At 41.4% G+C, this 21,894-nt stretch overlaps 1 protein-coding gene across 1 annotated transcript in view; it reads right to left on the reverse strand.

Annotated features, from left to right (window-relative positions):
• Positions 1-20,134, reverse strand: part of nell1 (neural EGFL like 1) — a 242,836-nt gene extending 222,702 nt beyond the window's left edge. The window contains exons 1-2 of the mRNA XM_022748050.1: positions 20,023-20,134; positions 19,346-19,474 (exon numbers count right to left, since the gene is read on the reverse strand). Of these exons, the coding sequence (XP_022603771.1) occupies positions 19,346-19,474; positions 20,023-20,071 (178 nt within the window). The 5' untranslated portion in view covers positions 20,072-20,134. The remainder of the gene's footprint in view (positions 1-19,345; positions 19,475-20,022) is intronic.
• Positions 20,135-21,894: the final 1,760 nt, after the last annotated feature.

Consider the following 21,894-nt stretch of genomic DNA (forward strand, 5'->3'; position numbering starts at 1 on the left):
AAGAAATCCGATGTGAAAAGAAGACATCAAGCAAGGAGGTGCTGCTGGAAGGCTTCCACTGTGGAGCAGCTGCAGTCACAGGAAGCTGTCACAAGTCTTTGAGTAGCTTTAAATGCCGCTCTGTTGCTTGATAAGAAGTTTATGTAACTTTTTGTTACCGGACCTAAAAATAATAATAAAAAAAAAAAGATAAACTCAAGTCAAACTGCATAAAACTCTTTTCATGAAAAGCCTCTTAGAACATGTATAAACAACTGTGCCATGCAGCTACAAGCGTTCTTAAGATAATGGCTGTATTAATATTGATAAGGTACAACTAACAATTATTTTCATCAATATATTTTTATCATTTCATGATTAACTGATTAATCATTCGGTCTGTACATGTGAAACAGTCACAGTTTCTAAAGTCCAGGATGAAGAAATGCCCTTTATCCGACTAACCTCACTTATCTAAAACACACAAAACAATTGAATCACTGAATGTTTGACATTTTTTTACAGAAAAATAAACTGAGAAAAAAAACAATTGATTAGCAAAATCGTTTCCAATTACTTCTCTCAATCAACTACCTGATTCATTGATTGTTTCAGCTTTAACTGTTGAGCTAACTTGACAATTATAGATGTGTGAAACGCACTATGAACGCCTCTATTGACAGTGCTATTTTCACATTTTACCAGAGGTCAGAGGTCAGTCAACACTGTTGATACTAATCTTAATGTTTATAAGTGTTATTTCAATCCACCGTTTTGATGCTGTTGCCATGCAAAAAACACATTTGCAGCATGAACAAGCACACATCAAAGTGAAACTCCACACTTAAATCTTCTGTTTTTTTAACCTCGTGTCATATTGCCATTAGAGGATCCAGGAAAAGTGTCACACAATGCAAATTTCTGTCATGTCTTGCACCCCTGCTAGCAGCTGTGTCAGTATCTGAAAACATTACAGCCCTGCCAGTGAACAAACACAATAATACTTCTCTAAAAAGAAAAAAAGTGAAGACATGGCAAGACAAACAACACCAACAGTTCCCTCCCTCTGTTATCTGAGCAAACGGGGAATCCATTCACACAGAGGCAAAAGCAGAGAGGAGGCAACTCATCAAACACAGACGACTGGAAATGCAAACTAGCTGCTGCGTGTGGAGCAATATCTCGGTGTGTACTCTCAACACGTGTCAGCAACAGATTATTCACACGGGACGCCGCTTGGAGAGCGAAGCTACCTAGTTTAGTAACTTCGACTGTGTTGGGGTTGATTATGAAGTCAGAAACGATGAATTATTGAAACAAATGGCACTCCAGATGTTTCCCCTGTCTTCATGACAAACGCCATCCTCTCTCAGGCGTGCAGATGCGAGCTGAGCATAACACGAGCTTGAAAAATCTCTGTGGCCTTCCTCCCGCTCGTGTGTGTGTGTGTGTGTGTGTGTGTGTGTGTGTGTGTGTGTGAGAGAGTGAGTGCGGTTTCCATTCTCTGGAGGTATTGTCACTGTGATACATGAGCAGCCCTTAGTCATTTGGCATTGTAAAGTTAAAGCTTTAGTATTAATAAACTGCTGGTATGAGGCTGGCAGCTACTACATATATTGTTCATGGTAAAGTTATGGTGCTGTACTTTATAGGCTCCGTTCAGGCAGGTTTAATATTCCAAGGGGAGGCGATTTGTAAAACTTTTGTGCTGCTCTAGTGCTGAAATAATTAGCTGATTAATTAATCAGTTGACAGAAATCAATGATGCTCAACTGAGCAAAAATGCCAACAAAATTTGTAGGTTCCAGCTTCTCAAACATTTGCTGCTTTTGTCTGCTTTGTTTTATTTGATTTCACTTTACAAAGTTTTCTAACTCTTCGTCTTGTTTCTTTTAACTTTCCCCCTGGAGATGATATCATTGATATCACTGGAAATGAACTAACTTTGGGCTTTGGGCTGTTTTTTGGATAAAAACAAGTGAGCATCAACATGTGCTCCATGTAGTATGAGGATGACCCGTTTTCACTCCTGAGTCTTGACTGGAGAAGCTGTCTGAGTGCTCGTTTGTGAGATGTTTTTATTGACTCTCAACCATGGCTGCACGGTAAACCCATTGTTCCAAGCCACATTTGAACTATGTAAACTTCTTTTTTCTTGTAACGCTAACATTTGGGTTCTTTCCCTTCATGCTTGTTTGTTAACCGTTCTTCTATCTTATTATCTCCTTCCATTTTATGGCGGTTGTTTGTAACCTTGTGTTTAATGTCACAACGCTATGAATTTTGGGTAGAACTCAGGCAAAAGTATGCAGAAACGCAGACTTAAGGGAAGTGCGCAGGATGGGTTCAAAATGTCTGCAGAGAGCCCTCATGCAGTTGATGGTTTTATAGTGGGACAGCTCTAAACCCTCATGGACTTAGTGGAAACTCACCTCAAAGTCTGAGTCTGTGAGGGTGGACATTCGGAGTGGGCCCAAGTCCCCCTTGTGAACAATCCTTGATATTTAGAGCCACCGTGCGGCAACCAGGGTGAAATGCGAGGCCAATGCCTTGTTCGGTGGAAAAATATTCTTAACACCAAATAGTATTTTTCAAGGAGATGAGATATAAGCAATCAAGATTAATTAGGGCCTATGATGCTCATTTGGGTAGGAAGAATCCAGAGCTCTTGGAGGAATCTCCTTTAAAATGTAAAAAATGTTGACAGCAGGACCCACTCGAGATCTTCATCTAAGAATATAAATTCCCTAGATAATATTTCTACTTGTTTGTTGGAAGGGCTTTGCAGTGCGCAGTGCAACCCAAGAATCTGAATAATGCTACAGAATAAAACAACATTTCTACTCGTAAAATCTCACAAAAATCTCATTCAGTCTCATGATACACCAGAAATTTTGCTACTCACGTTTTTCAGTAGCAAGTAAAAACAACGAAGCACATACACCTCTTTTACATATTCATTCTTTTTGGTGTGGAGGCTGCTTGAGAAGCAAACAGTGAGCGATATTCATTTAGCAACAGGGCTGAAAAAGCCTCCATTGTTTCCATCTCAAAGCCCCTCTCACTTCTCCGCTCTCTGTCATGCCTCAGAGACAAAACTGTAAGACATGAAAAGGTTGCAGTCAAGAAGAGCAGCAGCATCTCCAACTGTGTTTTGCTATCCCTCTTCCTCCTCTAACCCCCCCGACTAAAACAAAAATGACGGCTTGCTGTGTGATGCAGTCAACACTCCCATTTCTTATTTTTAAATCCAGCATCCTTTGATCCTTCACCGGAGCTTTGCGTTTTGCTCCTTCAGAGTGCTGAAGTTTTAAACACTGTTGAAGGTACAGTACAGCATCCATGCCGTCATGAACAACAAAACTATGCTGATGCTGACTAGCCGATAAAGTCTCAGACCTTCTTTCACTTACCACTTAATGGGCAACAAGACCCTGTGCTCCTGTGTTGCAGAGAGCACTCAGCGACAAAACGCACCATGTTGTGAGATTGCAGTGGTCCTACGCTTTCAAAGTTATTGTGCCAAAATGTATCATCCATCCAACTTCCATTAAAGTCACACCAATCATGTCTGAGTTACAAATTTGGAGCCCCATTGTCAGACCAAGTTTCTGTGTGTATCTGAAATGCTTTTCTTGTTGTTTGTTTGTATCAAGTAAAATTAAACCGACAGTATGATTCAGTTTTCATTATTTCAAAGATGTCGTGTCCGACAGTGAAAGCAAATGTTTTACTGATGTTTTCTCAAACAAATGAATAGAATTCGGCTCAAAGAGAATATGTTGAATGCATATGAATGAGTTCAATGGAGTCAGGATAAAACCAATTTCCTTCTTGGAAATGAAGAATGCTTCTCAGCTGACTGGTGACCTCAGAAGACACTGAAGTCTCGGAGATATACAGATGCACGTCTGTATTCATATTTAGCCACGCAGAACTGGACAGTTTTTTCTAGCTCCAACAATTCAAACACAGTGATACGTCCCGTCTTTAGCATCGTGTCAAGTTCAGTTTAAATTTATATGCAATTTATTTTAGTAGCTTGAGAAAAATCAGGTGAATCAGGTTCAATAGGCTACGGTTGTTTTTTTTCAGAGTATCAGATACATTTACTTTGATATGTTGATAAAATATGTAGGTCTTGGGTCAGACTCGGTATTGGCAATATCAAAAGGACTTGAACCTGGACCAGGGTCAACAAAAACTTGATTAAGACAACCTAATGAGTGATAATGACCTCCAGCACTGCGGCCCAGCAGTGTACCATGTTTGAACCTAGTCTTGTTTTTAAAAGACCTCATAAAAAGGTGGACCTGAACTTCATGGCAAAGTATTGCTTCCTAGAAAACTCTACACCTCACACTGCTCTGGCAGGTATAATTGAAACCAATAAAGCCACCACAACACAAAAATCAAACCATGTTTCTCTCCACAACTGATCTCCGACTGGTTCACACTATTGATTGTTCCTCTCTGTGACATCATTTTACATTCCATGGGACCTTTAATGCCAATTTTTCAAGCCCATAGGATGTGTGCACGTTTGATAATCAAGATTAGGGTAGATGGAAAGATGAAAATACAAACTCAACATTCAATTTCAAAACAAAGTAGTTCCTCTAATAGAGCTTCTTCTAAACTTTTGTCATCCTCCTCATCCCCAGTCTAGATCTGTCTGGATATGAATCAACATCCATTGGTCCATTGCATTGTTTCTATCAGAATGATATCATGGGTTGATTTCAACATAGTTATCACATTAATTTGATGGCAAAAATCACTTAACTATCACTGGTTTTATGGGACTAATAATATTAACAAAAAAATAATGACATTTTCCAACAAAATTTGCATTTTTGCCCCCAAAGCCGCAGGGAAGCAGCTGAAGAATGGCAAAGATGGCAAGAGCTTCAGCGCATCCAACACTTTGGTCCGGATAACCACTGGTCAGCTTCCCATTAAACATTAATCAGAATATTCAACGTCTCCAGAGGATGGCTCAATCTTTTTGAGGATCCCACTGACCTTTCCTCCAGCACCACCATTAGGTCAAAATTTACATTTCTACACACAAAATCTAAATAAAAATCAAAAAAAAAAATCTATAATGTAGATTGCCATAACATTTGGACTGGAGCCAATCCCAGCTGACACTGAGTGAGAGGGAGGATGAACCCTGGACAGGTTGCCAGTGTATCACAGGGCAGTGTGCAGACAGTTTGCTATGTTATGTTGTAAAAAAAAAAAAAAAGAAAAGAAAAAAGAAAAGATGCTCTCAAACATTGATACTTGCCTCAGAAATCTGGTATCAGTCAAGCATTAATGACATTAACAGGTCACATTCATGCTTCCCAGAGGCTGAACAAGTCTGACACTGTAACCCTCCGATTGAGATAAAGATCAAGACAACGGGGCCCACTGCGACTTTTATTCTTGTTTATCTTTAGGGCAATAGTCTCCCAAGTTTAGTTTAATGGCATCCCATCCATTTTAAACAACACTCGCCAACAAACACATACATATGCACACACACCCCTCTAAGCCAAGAATGACACTGTAAGTATCAGGGGCACTAAGGTGCATAAAAAGAAGCTGCATTAGTCTGACAACCAGTATATGCTAGCTAATGTCTCACAAAACCCACACCTGTCAACCTCGCTGTAATGGAAACAGGGAGAAGTGCAAGTGGTGAGCCCCTCCCACCTGTTTGAAATCGGTTTCCTGAGACCCAGCAGTGGTGAAACTCTCTCAGCCCCCCAAAAGGCATGTGAAGGTTCATTTGCACTTTAAACTCAGCCAGATTGGTCTGGCAAGGTGTTCACATGGCAAAAGCGATATGCTCAGTGTTTGCTCCGACATGTTACAGGCTTCAGCTTAAGTTTAAAGGTTGTCAGTGACACCTTTTGCCTTGAAGCTGCCACTGCTGCATCTTGCGGTACGCTAAATTACCAGTAGCGTGCAGCCGTGATGGTGTCAGTGTTGTCCTGGTAACCAGCTTGTAGGTGTTCACAGTTAATCCATGAAGGACCGTGACCACATTTTGGGAGATGAGCTCAGTGCTGCTAAATCCCAACATACGTTCACTCTGTACCTTTACGAGAGATCACAGGTAAAGGTATATTATCAAGAATGTTGATTTGTGTTTATGCTTTTACAGAACATCAAATATAGATTGTACAGCTTTGTCAACAAAGACTTATAAATATGCAATAATGCGTAATATGCATAAATATTGATCAGATATCATTCTGTTTTACTAAAGAATATTCCCTGCTACTCTATTGTCCTATTTCTAAATGATAATTATTTGCTTAAATTATTTTTATCTCAACCAAAGTGTACTGACAGTTGCAAAAAAGCTGTTCACTGTTGCCTGGAGTTCTTCTGTTATCTCAAAGACAGTGTTTACTTTCATGGTAGGATATTATTTATTTAGAAGAAAGAGCAGTCAGGAAAAATGGAGAGAAAGCAGAAAAGTTCAAGTTTGCTGTGAAGTGGGGGGAAATTCAAAGGTTTTGTTAACTACATCCCATTTATGCAATATGTAATATATAATGTATGTGTATCCGTATGGATTTATATGTATGGTACATGCATGTGCATGTCCTGCAACAGATGGTCTGGCTCCCACAGTCATGGAGACAGACTAAATCCACAGCAGAACTGTGGCAGGTTCTCCCGGGTGACTGGAACAACATACATGCCAAGTGAAGCCATGAGAAACTGTGTGCAGGTGTATTGTCATTTAAAGGCAAAAGGTGTTCACATCAAATACTGATTTTATTTAGTTTTTTTTGCTCTTTTTTTATTTACTGCACTTTGTGTAAAATTAACTGATAAATAAAAACGACACATGCCATTATTTGTGAAAGAATCCCCACTTTACTTTATTTAGGGGCCTGTAATAATTTACTGTACAGAACATGATGTGCATTTTAAACGCTGATTTATGTTTCTTTATGGAAGGATTTATGGGTAAACTTATTAACAGCAAACTCGAATGGCTAGCTGGATGCTAGAAAGCTAATGACTTTTTGTTGGTAATAAAGTTTTGGCTGCTGATCTAGAAGGCATCTCCTACATCATACCCAAGTGGTACAAAAACAAATTCCAATTCTAATCTATGATAGGTTATAAAGCCACCAGAGTGAAATTGAATGCAATTACAGTGCGACTGTGATACCATCAAAACTAAGACAATGGCTGCAGGCAGAACAAAGCAGGGCTAATTATATCAGGCTTCTCATGGAGATAGGAAGGTGCTGAAGGCTCGTTCTTGCACCTTCCACGAACAGTTTGAGGCAACGATAAATAGACAGAGTTTAATTGCTCTGCACTGAGGTTACTGTGCCAGTCTCCAGTCATGCAGCCGAGAATTTAAAGATGAGCATGTTGTATTGCAGATGTACTTGCTCTGTGTGTGATGAGGGGCCGGGCTTTAGAGGGAGCTTTGAGTGTATGACAATGCACCATTGCAACTGTTTTCCAGACGGTCAATTTAAAACTTGTACTGTTCATAAGAGAAAAAAAATATGAGGGCGCTGCAAAATATAAACACAACAGCACAGTTTGCTGCTGTGGAACTCGTAAAGACAAAAAAAGAGTGAATCGTTAAAGGAGCCAGCAATGCAGCCTCCTGTGCAGTGAACTCCGTAGGGAGCTGCAATATGTGCTGTTATTATTAAAGCTGGAACTATTTACTGTGTATGTGTTTATGTATGTGTATAGGATAAGCTGGATGAGTCAGACTTGCAGTTTCTACGACCACGTGTTACAGTGATTAGAGCAATCTCCAGCGCCACGTCACCGGCACGGCTGAAAATAATCATTTAAATTCTGAAAATTTAAAATTTAGCAGAAACCTAATAAAACAGCACAGCAGGAGCATAATAAAGCCCCCATGTGTGTATATAGGAAGTGAAAATTCTTGACTCGTAGTGGCAGAATCAAATTAGATATTTGGGACACTGGTGAGTGGGCTGAAAGCAAAACACGGCACCGGCACTCATTTTTCTGCAAAAAAAAAAAAGGCACAAATCATACAGGAATTCAACCCCTCGTGGCTTTACACAACCTCATCAGATGATGAGAGAGGCACAGTTGGCCTCAGTTTGGGTCAAAAACTGCACAATGCAGCTTCATCGCAGTGCTTCAATGCCAGAAATTGATCCTTTACAGTAAACCCTTGCTATTGATCCTGGGACCATGGACACTGTGATGCTCCGGACCAATTATATGGATTTTTTGGTCTGGGTGTGCCAGATGAGATCATGTTTCCCACAGCCAACTGAAGGCACTTGTGTCTGGCCCTTGTTCCTGTGCGCTGCCTTTAATTTGACAGCAGGGGGGCAATAGAGACACGTCTGTCCCTTTAAAAGATATCGCCCTCATGTACAATGAATAATTCAGATGGAATAATTCCACCGAGGTTCCTTTGAGGTGGGACCAGTGTCTCGCCTCCTCCAGCAGTGGGACGGCCAGGAAGCTCATACATAAAAGATGAAAGGTTTGATAGCCTCCATTGGATTCAGCGGCTGGGATTGTGCGCTGAAGACTTTAGAGTTGTAGCCTGGCTTAGCTGCTCCTGTGAAGTGCCCACAGCCTCTCGGGCCTGGCTGCATGGGGCTTTCTCTGTAATATCTGTGCCACATGCAACACCGCTCGGCTCTGCAGTCAGAAGAGAGGGGGGTGGGGGTGGGGGGGAGTATAAATAGCAACAACATGGAAGCGAGAGAGAATGAGACCTCACTCAAACCTCTCAGTTTCTAGCCATTTTGCTCTAAACCTGCAGGAATGGTGCAGAAACAGCCTGCAACAGAAATAGAATAACTAAAAGGTCATATTTTGCTGCTGCTTTATTTTGGGTTTATCAAGAATTCAAAAATGTGTCATCACCTATTTCTCCTTCTTCAAACCATGTACTGTCTAATTTCTCTGCAGCATCTGCAATTGTGAGCTAAATCCAGCTCTCTAATTTGGCATTTTGCTTTTTTTCCCCATTTTGTTACATGCAGCTTAGTCTCATCTTCACCGTGAGAGAACAGACAGATCTGTTCGAGTGGAGCCAAACCTTCTGCCTGCCCAATAGCCTGACACAAACATGATAACATTTCACTGGAGCACATCAAAGATTGGCATATTTTGACTTTCCTAAATTAGGAGTAACATGCACAGAGCTGATATGCTGAGAAGAAAAGGAAACCTGTGGTGGGACGTGGATTTTTTCAGCCCGTCTTGTTAACCTTCTAATGTCTTCGGTTACCCCAAGGGTAAATATGCAATACTAAAAAGCCCAAATGTTTGGTCTTTCTAGTATTGCACAAGAGGCCAACCATTTTGTTTCAAGGCATTCGTCTTTTGATTAAGTGTCAAGAAACTATCTGTAAAGAGACAGATATAACTAGCCATCTATTCAATCATGAAGTCATTCACCACTGCAGAGTCAATGGATTAAATCCCCGTTGGTACCAAATGGGCAACTGAGTGTTCATATTGATTTATATATAGTAGCTGTGGGTTGACAAGAAGACCTGTCAGCGGAAGACTTGATGGAGGTTAAAAGACCACTTAATCTGTGGTAGTGAAATGGAACTGCGAGTCACATAGTGGCATAGAAGCTGCAAACAAATCATTAAGAGTTGCAACGCACATCAGTCCAGTATCTGTAACAGTCTGTGTGTTAATCATTTAGCTTTCGGGTTTGATATTTCTGACAGAACAGCATTCAACTTCAACAATGTTTAGCGACTAATTAAGTGTTAGGTGGCGGATCTTTTCATAGATCAGATCTGTGGATGAATAGGACACAGGAGAGCGGTGATCCATTCCCATGTGAAAGTAGCAGTTTGTATTGTTTCTATTATCCGTGGCCGTTCGACCGAGTAAACCACGTTGTTATTATTGTAACCATGACAACAAAGATTGCGTAATGTTGAGGAAGTACTTATTTGAACCCAAATCGCGATCTTTTCCTAAACCTAACCAACTAGTTTTTGTGCCTAAACCTAATGAAGCCATGACCGTTATTGTAGTAACCATGGCAACGAAAGTAAGTACGCTGCTCTCGGTACAGTCTGTGTATTTATTTATAGGTTGGAGGACTGGTTGAAAGAAACAGGAGACATGTGGAGACAGAGGGCTATGACATGCAACCATGGACGCTGCAGTTAGGTGGCTCTGCATTTAACCACTAGGCTACCAGGGTTCTATGTTCTAAGTTCTACCTCACAGCTACATAACGAATGGATCCTTGAGGCAAGGCTGAGATAGAAGTATAGACAAATCTAGCTGACAGATACACAGGTTGCCAGCAGAGACAAAGGCTATTTTTCTTTTCATCAACCTGTTGTTTAAGTGTTTACATGTAGAATTTACCAGCCAATTAGTGTCGATTTAATATATTAAATGATGAAATATCTCTGTAACACAAGAAAGTCAGGCACGGAGAGCTGCCCCCCCCACACACACACCCCCCACACACACAGCATCTGGTGAGGTATCAGATCAGAGTTGTAACTACACACTCCCTGATGGATGCAAGATGACAAAGAAGAAAACTTGCACCATTACAGATAATTAGGAGCCCTTCTATTCGGTGTATTCAGAGACAGTAATCACTGTAATCAGCAGTAATCGTCCTGCACTGCCTCAATTGAGGCTTAAAAACTTGAGGGAATAATTTTTCCCCCATCCGCAATTAGAGACCATCATGTGAACACATCTGTAGTGGAGACACTTTTATTGTTACAGGGAATTTTTTTGTCTCATCTGTTCCTCCTCTGGTCAAAAAGGCATCAACACAGTTCTACCTTCCCCCTGTGCTGTCATGTGATTTAAGATTTGGTGTACTCACTTTTACTTAACTTGCTTCATCTATTTATATTTCATGTTGGGATTTCCTACTGTACCATTCCCATATTGCCTTTTGACAACTGCAAAGAAAGAAGTGGTAAAAAAAATAAAAAAAATACCTGTTGCATTCACTTCTGGGTTTTATGAGCAAGTGCAGAGAGAGATAGCAATATCTCTGTTAGCTCCCTGAGAAAAAGTGAAAATTGCCTCTTACTCAAAACCCAACCTGGTTTTCGGGTCTATTTTCTGATCCCAGGAGTCCTGGATTTCATTGTCAGTGTTTCTTGCTTCTTCTCCGACTTCTTCTTTCCTGTATGATTGGTGCACAAAAAAACCTGATGTTTACTGGTTTAGATAAAATCTTTAAGCTGAAACATTTTCGACTATTAGGCTTTATTGTAGCTACACTGCAAATGTAATAAATTGTATTATTCAAGTGTTAAAATGTTTATGAAGGATTTTCTTTTACAATGGGCAAAGCCCTGGTAAACATGCTGGTGATATCCTATATTTTTTCTTACTGTCAACAAAGCCCATGAAACCAGCAATGAATTGCTGCCATTAAAAGGTACTGTGTGTGTGTGTGTGAGACCAAAGCATAGAGCTACATTATTATCCAAAAACTATTAAAAACCCAATAATGACCCACACCATTGCACTGGGTGACACGTTCCTTCATTACCACCAACAAGGCCACTGTGGTTTATTTTGACTCAGTCTCATATCTACAGCTGGAAATAGTCCACAAAAACACAGCACTTCCTCCCTGCTTGCTAAAATCCTACCACATTGCTGCTCTTGGTCTTTTTTAATGGGTTTTTTTTTTACGATAAGGTATGAAAAATAGCAAGCCTTATCCTTTACTCTGTAAGTATAACAAAAAAGTAAATACTTTCCATTGTAAATTACTCCAAGGTGAGCTCAGTCCCTCATTCATTAGTAGTCAGTATGCCAATTTCCTCTTAAGCACACACTGTTACGTTTCCACTTTAACATATAAAACATTCTTCAGTTTGTGTTTGTTCGATCAATGCTGCTGCAGCTTTGGCGTGTTGGTGGTAATTGAAATGTAGTTTTTGCATTATTTTGTCCACCTCCTGTAGTCCGGGTCAGGGATTTGGAGGGCAGAGTGGTAAGGCAGCAGCTGGTTACCGTCTGTTTTCTGCTGTTAATAAAGTGCTGGCTGCAACTGTAGGCCTCTTGTTTGAGAGACATTCAGTTTTTCAATTGGGAGCAACTGCAGAAATTGAGCGATTTTCAGAGTAGCCAGTTTTGCTCTTCATAAAACACCTATTTCAGCTTTCGCAAAACATATTTTTCCCTACAACAAGTAGTGTTCGACAATGGCCTGACAGAAGATGCAGCTGTAGCTGTTTCTGAACTGATCCAGAAAATATGGTGGAGACCTTTGTGATCACCGCTGTTATTACTGCTCGGCTGTGTGTGTGGCATGGTGGAAAATCTGGGTGCCCGCCTTAAATTTTTGACAAAAATCTATAGTGTAACTGTACAATTACAATTACAGAGGAGAATAAAACCAAAGGTGTTCTGAACTCAAAAATGACTTCTTTCATATTCATCTAGGTCATACTTTCAGGGATACAAGTCTTGTGGACTAACGATTCAGAAGACAGGTTTTAAGACTTTGAGACTGATGCCACAGCTGGAATATTTATGTTGCCTTATAAATGGGATTATAGTCGCCAACATTATATTTGCCCAGAAGACAGACAGTCCATGGAACCAGAGCCAGGTTTAACAAACTGTATTTTGATAGTCCCAGTAAGGCAAGCTTTAGCATGAGTGCCAATTTGCCAGAGAAAGCATCATTTCTAAAAAAGGTTAGATTGAGTTTTGAGTAGTTCAGTAAATCCTGTATAACAGATGAGTCCCTTTATTTAATTTGGTGTCACTCGCAAATTGCTCCTCTTACTTTTAGACGATCAGTCTTACAAATCAGTGGTAGGCTTTTCTTGTGAAGCAGGATTTGCAGACTTATTCACAGAGGGTAGCAACCATCTGCTGCCTCTGTTCTCTACAAACTTTTTTCAGCTTCTTTTTTTTTCATCTGTGGATGAGTTTTACATTTTGTGAGGGAGGAACGCTGAAAGAGCTTGTTGCAGTTTGGACAAACCTCGAACGTCTGACACATTATCAAGGTACAGTAAGCAATACTCTTTTTTCCTTTTTTTTTTTTTTAACAGTGATAACACTGGTCGTTGCATCATGACAGGCTAAAACACACTGCAGGTATTCCACCCACATGGAAATGCATCATCATTTAAGACAATAGCTATGTATGGAAACAATAATTTCACTTGTGAGTAGAATTTAATTGTCAACAACAAAGTAAGCATCCCATGAATTAACCAGATTGAAGGACTTGTTTGTCATTGTGCTTATGGCGTTTCATGCTGATGAAACACATCTTGTATCTGTCCTTTCAATATGAAGCTGGAGCTCAGAAATGAGGGGAAACACCTCTAACCACTGAAGCTCATCAATTAACACATTAAATGTGCAAACAACAAGGCGTGGTTTACACGTCGGTGTCCCTCAAGCAGCAACTTCCTTTCAGCACTCTGGTTACCGTGCAGATCATGTACAGTGGGTACAGAAAGTATTCAGACCCCTTTAAATTTTTCACTCTTTGTTTCATTGCAGCCATTTGCTAAAATTAATGTCACTCAGCAACCCATCTTGACAGAAAAAAACAGAACTGTAGAAATTTTAGCAAATTTATTAAAAAAGAAAAACTGAAATATCACATGGTCATAAGTATTCAGACCCTTTGCTCAGTATTGAGTAGAAGCAGCCTTTTGAGCTAGTACAGCCATGAGTCTTCTTGGGAATGATGCAACAAGTTTTTCACACCTGGATTTGGGGATCCTCTGCCATTCTTCCTTGCAGATACTCTCCAGTTCTGTCAGTTTGGATGGTGAACGTTGGTGGACAGCCATTTTCAGGTCTCTCCAGAGATGCTCAATTGGGTTTAGGTCAGGGCTCTGGCTGGGCCAGTCAAGAATGGTCACAGAGTTGTTCCAAAGCCACTCCTTTGTTATTTTAGCTGTGTGCTTAGGGTCATTGTCTTGTTGGAAGGTGAACCTTCGGCCCAGTCTGAGGTCCTGAGCACTCTGGAAGAGGTTTTCTTCCAGGATATCTCTGTACTTGGCCGCATTCATCTTTCCTTCAATTGCAACCAGTCGTCCTGTCCCTGCAGCTGAAAAACACCCCCATAGCATGATGCTGCCACCACCATGTTTCACTGTTGGGATTGTATTGGGCAGGTGATGAGCAGTGCGTGGTTTTCTCCACACATACCGCTTAGAATTAACGCCAAAAAGTTCAATCTTGTTCTCATCAGACCAGAGAATCTTATTTCTCATAGTCTGGGAGTCCTTCATGTGTTTTTTGGCAAACTCTATGCGGGCTTTCATATGTCTTGCACTGAGGAGAGGCTTCCGTCGGGCCACTCTGCCATAAAGCCCCGACTGATGGAGGGCTGCAGTGATAGTTGACTTTGTGGAACTTTCTCCCATCTCCCTACTGCATCTCTGGAGCTCAGCCACAGTGATCTTTGGGTTCTTCTTTACCTCTCTCACCAAGGCTCTTCTCCCACGATTGCTCAGTTTGGCTGGACGGCCAGGTCTAGGAAGAGTTCTGGTCGTCCCAAACTTCTTCCATTTAAGGATTATGGAGGCCACTGTGCTCTTAGGAACCTTGAGTGCTATAGAAATTCTTTTGTAACCTTGGCCAGATCTGTGCCTTGCCACAATTCTGTCTCTGAGCTCCTTGGGCAGTTCGACCTCATGATTCTCATTTGCTCTGACATGCACTGTGAGCTGTAAGGTCTTATATAGACAGTTGTGTGCCTTTCCTAATCAAGTCCAATCAGTTTAATTAAACACAGCTGGACTCCAATGAAGGAGTAGAACCATCTCAAGGAGGATCAGAAGAAATGGACAGCATGTGAGTTAAATGAGTGTCACAGCAAAGGGTCTGAATACTTATGACCATGTGATATTTCAGTTTTTCTTTTTTAATAAATTTGCAAAAGTTCTACATTTCTGTTTTTTTTTTCTGTCAAGATGGGTTGCTGAGTGTACATTAATGAGAAAAAAAAATGAACTTTTTCGATTTTAGCAAATGGCTGCAATGAAACAAAGAGTGAAAAATTTAAAGTGGTCTGAATACTTTCCGTACCCACTGTAGCTTCATATTAAATTGACAGGTGTAAGAGTCATATGACACAAAAGCAAATAAACTCAGTTGTCAAAATGTGGAATAATTTGTTTGAACATTGTAATTCACAGTTTAAATTAACACTTCCCCTCTCAGCAACTTCTACACGAGTGAATGATTTGCATTTCCAAGAACGGCTTTTGGGAGCATGAAGCTTCGTGTCAGACCTAGAAAATAAAAACTTCACTCTGATTTGAAACTTATTCTGCAGTTAAACTTCACTGCAGTTTGCTTAACATATCTTGATATATGTTTTACATGCAACATTATCCACAGGTAAAACAACAAATAAGTGCATTAGCTATAGGTCTTTCCTGGACAAGAGCTTCAGTGTGGATTACTGCTTTAAATGAGATTGGAAAAAAAAAAAATCTGATTGGAATCGACATCAGGGTCGATTAAACGTTAATTAAGGACCATCTCAGTCCTAAAACTAGACTGCAGAGTTGTCACATGTTTAGGATAATTGGTCTAAAAAGCTGATAGGAGGCAGGTTTATAGATCTCAGGGATATCAAGATCAAGACTGCATTTGCTGTTACCATTTGACTATTTAACATTAATGATTTTGAGCAGGAGAGTCAATGAAGAAGAGAAGGAACTATACGGACTAGATAGGTTCACAGCCAGCTGGGTTTCCTACATGTTTGTCTAAGTTTCTGTTCAACTTAACACTGTTCATATGATTCAAATAACCAGTTCATAATAAACTATTAAAACAGACTTTGAGGTCTTTTTTTAAGCTCTAGTTGGAAAAATCTTACACAGTAAAATATTGATTTCAAACAGTCAAAGTGCTGTCATGATTCAAAGCAAACATCCAACACATCCAATATTGTCATTTCAATAAAATGGCATTCACTACAAATACAAAAGTTTAATATTCAAGCATTTCTTCTACGTCTTAATAAAACTAAAAGTCTATAGTCATGCTTGTGGCCCTGTGAAACTGCAATAATCATGACATACTAGTAGACAAAAGCCACTGGACAGATATGAAATCAAGTGAAAACTTTGCTTTTCTTAGATCATTTCCACCAGTTGGTTATCAAACGAAAAGTTTGTTCTTCAAAAGAAAAGTTGTGTTGTTACCCAAATCAAAGCAGTTGGACACTGTTTGGCACTCTGAACAGTGCATAACACTAGTGTAACCTGGAGGATTCTGTCTGAAACAGACCCATGAAAAACAAACCTACCCAGATGTGATGTATACAGTTTCAAATAAAGGTAAGACAGTAAGACTCTGTCCAAACAGACCAGAGGATGATTACACCCGATCCAAACTTTGGTCGACCCAAACAGAGAACATGAACAGCAGCACCGCAGCAGCATGATGCGCTAACAGTTCATGAGCAAAATGAACAGCTGGAATGAGTAGGAATACATGTCATCTCTCCTACGATTCACAGCTCACGCTTCTGGGCTTGGGTCAAAAAAAACCCCACATTTTTCTCCCGTGATGAAATCAACATACTGTACCCCATGATCCGAGGCGATCGCGACTCACAGGTCTGCTCGGATCCATTCAGGTATTACACTGTTTTACACACAGACCCCCAAACCAGCGGCAAATACAGTGAGGACCCCACCTGACCTGGTAAGACTGAATATAATTTGGATAAAGCCCAAACGAGACCAGAGTCAGGTCTCAGATACTGGGAACTAAGTGGACCCCCTGAAGAGCTTCAGGTGCTCAGCAGCCTTTAGTCTGGTGAGGGAAGCTTTGTACGATTGAAGCTGCAGCTGTTTGAAGTTGAGACGTTTCACCCTGCACGGAACTGTCAGACCAACAGACCCAACATCAACCCACAGGGGGATACCAGAATACAAACTGACAATCACCATTAGAAGAATTTTAAATTAAATCAACATTGCGATGGGTGGGGTGGGGTGGGGTGGGGCGGTCTGAGTAATGAGGTTGACAATCTGGGTTCCAATGTAGGATGAGAAACTAGGTCAGCCCTCATCTGGACAAATTAACTGTATTCAATACATCACACAAGTTCCCACAATGTAAGCAGTCCTGTTGATAAAAAAAAAAAAAAACCTACAAACCATAACAAATATGCAAATGTATTAGCAATTAGCCGAGCTTTGTTCCCAGCTATCACTGCACGGTGGGTGATTATTAGCATTTTTCTTTCTTTTCAACGCAAGGTCGGATTACACATCAAAACAAGGACCTTTTACTGGAGGCTGCCTTTACTAAACGGGCTTTCATTAAGTGCGCTGGTGCCTTATTCTGCTGAAAACTTTAAGAGAGGAAAGGCTGAAATCTATTTTCTGATGCAAGCCATCTGTTGTTTGTAAATCAGCGGCTAACTGGGAGACCAGAGAGACTGTTCCCAGTGTCCAGCCAAAGACACTGGCAGAGCCCCCTCTTTCTATCTCAGTGCTATCGACACTAATTGGAGCACCACATTGCCCCTTTTTTTCTCCCAGCCATTTCACCAGCATTACAATATGTTCCTCCACTATTTATGCAATCAAACAGATGAAATATGATATTGAGCTCAGTGCACAACATGATTGCATACAGCAAACATAAATCATCTTGAATAATCACTGACCCAATCAGCTCCAGTGGCTCCAGCAAAGCTTCTACTAGGCAGTAAATCATGGGCTGCTTGTTGCTGTGAACTATTACAACATCAACTTCTCCACTTTTTTTTTCAGAAAGGGAGTATAGTAACTGATAGTTGCTGCAACTTTGGCTGCAGTTGCTCTGTGGAGCCATCTGGGTTACAGGGCCATGAAAGCAGCACAAGGGTGGGCAAAGTGTTAAATAGGTCACAACACAAGAGTCCTCTTCAAAAACTCACAGGTCCAGTTTTCCCCACTGGATTAGCCTCCTTTTCCCACACCATCTTTGCTGCTGCACCTCGACCCTGGGAGCCTGGAAACCACAGGGAGAGCAGCTTGGAGTGTGTGTGTGTGTGTGTGTGTGTGTGTGTGTGTGTGTGTATCAAGTAAAAAGTGAGGTTGTGCGTCCTGAATGGCCTCCAGCCCTGAATCTTGGACAGCTCCACCTCGGCAGAGTTGGCCAAGCTGCCCTGGCTTCATTCATACTGAGCCAGTGGCACGCCAAGCCAAGCACTCTAGAAAATAAGACTACATGCATACGCAGCACACGCACGCACACACACACACACACTCTACACTTGCACTCTGCCGATATGAGTCTCAATACCCACTGCTGCTTATTTTGGATTCGAGCCGCTGATGTTTGTGCCAGTATCTTTGAATTTTGACAACAAAAAGTAAAAAATAAAAAGGTTCAGCGTTTCCCTGTGTTGGAACAGCATTGGACCATTAATGTGGAACTCATACCTGCCTTTGAATATTGAGCTACTAAAATTACATTAAACACCTAAATTTATGAAACAAAGTTTCAGATATAATCATCGGGTTCTCCTGACACCTTTTCTGTAGCTGCAGCCAAAAAGGAAACAAAAACACAGACACAGCAAATCACAAAAAAAAACTCTCTCTCATAAAGTCACACATATCTTTCTCTCTCTCAATGCTGTACATCCCATTCTTTCCTCATTCTACTTCAGTTCTACCAATTCCGCTTTTGCTTAAAGCTCAGGGCACAACACGAAAAAGGAACAATCTGCACCAAATACTGAGTCCTTTTCAGAGGGCAGAGAAGCAACTGAGCAAAGCAAAGTTATCTCCTGACACTGGTCACGCATCTCACCTCACCCTCAACAGCAAGAACACAGGCTATCAGTAGTTTATCTTCCCATTAGGACTTATGGCTTTGACATTTATTTGGAATTAGGATCTGGTGTTTTTCTTTATCTTTGAGGCTCTAAAAACATCCGAGCCGCACGCTGTGTGCCCTTCAGGGTCCTCACGCTGTGACACACCTGATATCCATTAACCACCAGTTGTTCGGATTACACAACACTGGGTGTCATTGGAAACAGTCAAAGTGTTGTGAAAAATCCTACACAAGACAACGCGCTCGAGTGTGTCCGCAAAGAGCCGGAGCATCTGCTGCCTGGGACAAATTAAATGTGGAGTAATTATGAGAGGAGGCTCCCCGGAGTGTTCTGCCTCAGAATCCGCGCTAATACTGTGACACCAAAAGGTGTGGCGCTGCGTGACTTTGCTCACACTAACTAATGAAACAAAGAGCGTGCGTGCGTGTACGTGTGTGCATGTGCGCGCAGCCATGAAACAGAAGACAAAGACATTTCTGAACTTGAGTAGCGCGACTAATGAAGAAGAAATTGTCAGCGTGCGTGCGTGCTTGCGTGCATTACCTCGGAAAAGGAAGGCTTTGCTGCTGTTGTGAAGACCCGCCACTTGGGTAATTCCATAGGTGGCATTTGCCAGGTCAAGTTCATTGATGATATCAATCTGGTAGTCTTGATCTGATCCGAAAGCCAAAGCTGATGGAGAGAAAGGGAGGTTAGAGGATGTGAAGCGGTGTGTTCAAAGCCCTCTTAGAGGATTAAACCTGACAGGGTTTTAACTAAAATCCTAATTCGTTTCACAAACAGACATGGTCACTGCTCATGTGCATTTCACTGCTTATAGTAATGGCTGGTCGTGCAAAAACTCACGCAGTTTTAATTTTACACGCAGGGTTGCTTAATGCTGCCCAGTGAGATGCACCGTCTGTGCCCGCAGCCATCACCTGTGTTCTCCACGGACCGTAGGTGCACTGTGCGCACCCGTTAAGGTAAAAGGTGTCATCTCTTTCACCTTAACTGCGTCCTGGTTATTTCCAAATGTTAACTCTACAAACTGCGGGTGATTAAAAAACAATAAGCTGCAGTTGTCCAGAGACACTACCAAAATATCCGACATGCATGCGCGCAAGGTGCAAACTGAGGAGCGTAAAATTAAAAAAAAAAAAAAACCGTCAAAGAAGCTCGTCTCACTCGCAACAAAATTTCTGCCTGCGACCACAGAGAGCCACGCTGCTTGTACTTACCTGGTTTGGTAAAAAAGAAAAAAGATAGCAAAGCCACGTAAATATCCATTTGTGTTGGAGTTGCGCTGTACAAAGTCCTCAGCCGTGCGCTCCGCTGCGTATCCCCACTAACCCGCTCTGGTCCGTCTGGCGCTGTGCGCCGCTCTCACCTCGCCTGGATGTGGAGGAACAGAGGAACGATCCACAACACATGAGCGGGGGTTTCCTCTCTGCAGAATCAGATCAGTTTATAATGTCTGGATGCGTCCAATCGGTCACTGCGTGGCATCGATAGTTACAAACGTCTGCGTTTATTCAGGACAGCTAATATACTGACCGGCAGACGATAAATCTGAGGATATTCTCATCCGATAATCTGTAAAGTTCCCCCCGCTCAGACCACTGAAACTTCCAATTTTGGAGGTGAGAAAAGGCCTTTCAGAGGAAAAGTCTGTGAGTGAGGGACATGGGAATTCTCTGTGGTAGAAAGGTGGGCTGCTCTCAGTCGTCAAAGCAAGAGATTATTCAAAGCATTTCCAGTCTCAAGGGGCAAATTAGCAACAGCACCTGACAAAATACAACAGATTTCATTAACTGCATGAATATAGTGTAGTCTGCACAACATGGATTTGCTCTGTATGAGGATTTTGTATAAAAGCACAGACACAAAAATGAGTCGTGCATCTTGTCTTTGCTTCACACAGCACCCCCCCCCCCATCACTTCCCCTCACTCCCAAATCGAACTCAGTCTCCCACCTCCTCCTTGCCTCAGAGAATCCCTGGGATTTATAAGCACTGCTGCTACAGTCCTCTTTCCTCCGGGGCCTGTCCTTATTGAGAACCATTAATCATACCCTTCTCCTGCCTGCCTCTAATTTGTGTACACTGTCAGGTTGTCTGGGTTACCTGCACCAACACAAACTGATGAGGGAGAGAACAGCGGTGTCTGCTTAGTGATTATGGCAGTTACACAGTGTGCACCGCCTGCTCCGCCTGTGCAAGTGTGCGCTACACAAGGGAAGGTGTAATGTCTGCTTTGGGATGCAGGTCACTGTTCCACCGTCTCAAATTAGACTGTAAACAATAGCAGCATTCGCAAGCCTATCCCCTGATCCAGGAGCGAAAAAATTTGAGAGGGGGGGTAAAAACACATTATTTGAAATTACAGGTTGCAGAGAAGCGAGCACAGAAGGCAGGAAGGAGAATTTGAATTGTTTGTGGAAAGGTGGTGTGGTTTACAGGCAACATCATTCCTAGCTTTGATATTTTTATTAAGTGTAAAAAAAGATATTTAGCTTCTCTCTCTACTTCATCTTTGCAAATGCTGCAGTACCAGTAAAGCAGATTGGGTCATGTGTAGGTCAAAGAACATCTGGACATCTGGATTTTAAAACTGGGCTCAATTAGTATTCTAAACGTCTAGGTTACATTTATATTTTAGAGGCTATATTTTATGGTTAGGACCTCCTTTGAATATAAATATAGTCATTTAATGATGCTGAGACAGTGATTTCTGTTACCTGGACATCTTAAAAACACACACTTTGCAAATAAATATAGCAGATGTAACCTGGACACCTAGATCTCGTGTACTAATGAAGCTCAGCTGACGTTCAGTCAGAAAAATTATCTTTCTCTATTTATGCATTTCTTTCCCATCCTCCCAGTCAGTCTGGGTGTTTTCCCTCTTTGCTTGAACCCATCTGATTTTGGCTGTGACCTCTGCACAGTCATCTTGTCACTGTCAGAATTTAAAAACCTTCCTGTCTCTGCCTCTGTGAGCTGTCAGTTCATTGTCCAATTGATGGGACCCACCGCTGCTGCTCCACCGCCACTATTCTCAACTGAACAACTAACATTAGTCATTTGTTCAAAGGGTTTAAAGACCTATC

This window comes from Seriola dumerili, unplaced genomic scaffold (assembly GCF_002260705.1).
Source record: "Seriola dumerili isolate Sdu_G_001 unplaced genomic scaffold, Sdu_1.0 BDQW01000011.1, whole genome shotgun sequence".
NCBI lineage: Eukaryota > Metazoa > Chordata > Actinopteri > Carangiformes > Carangidae > Seriola > Seriola dumerili.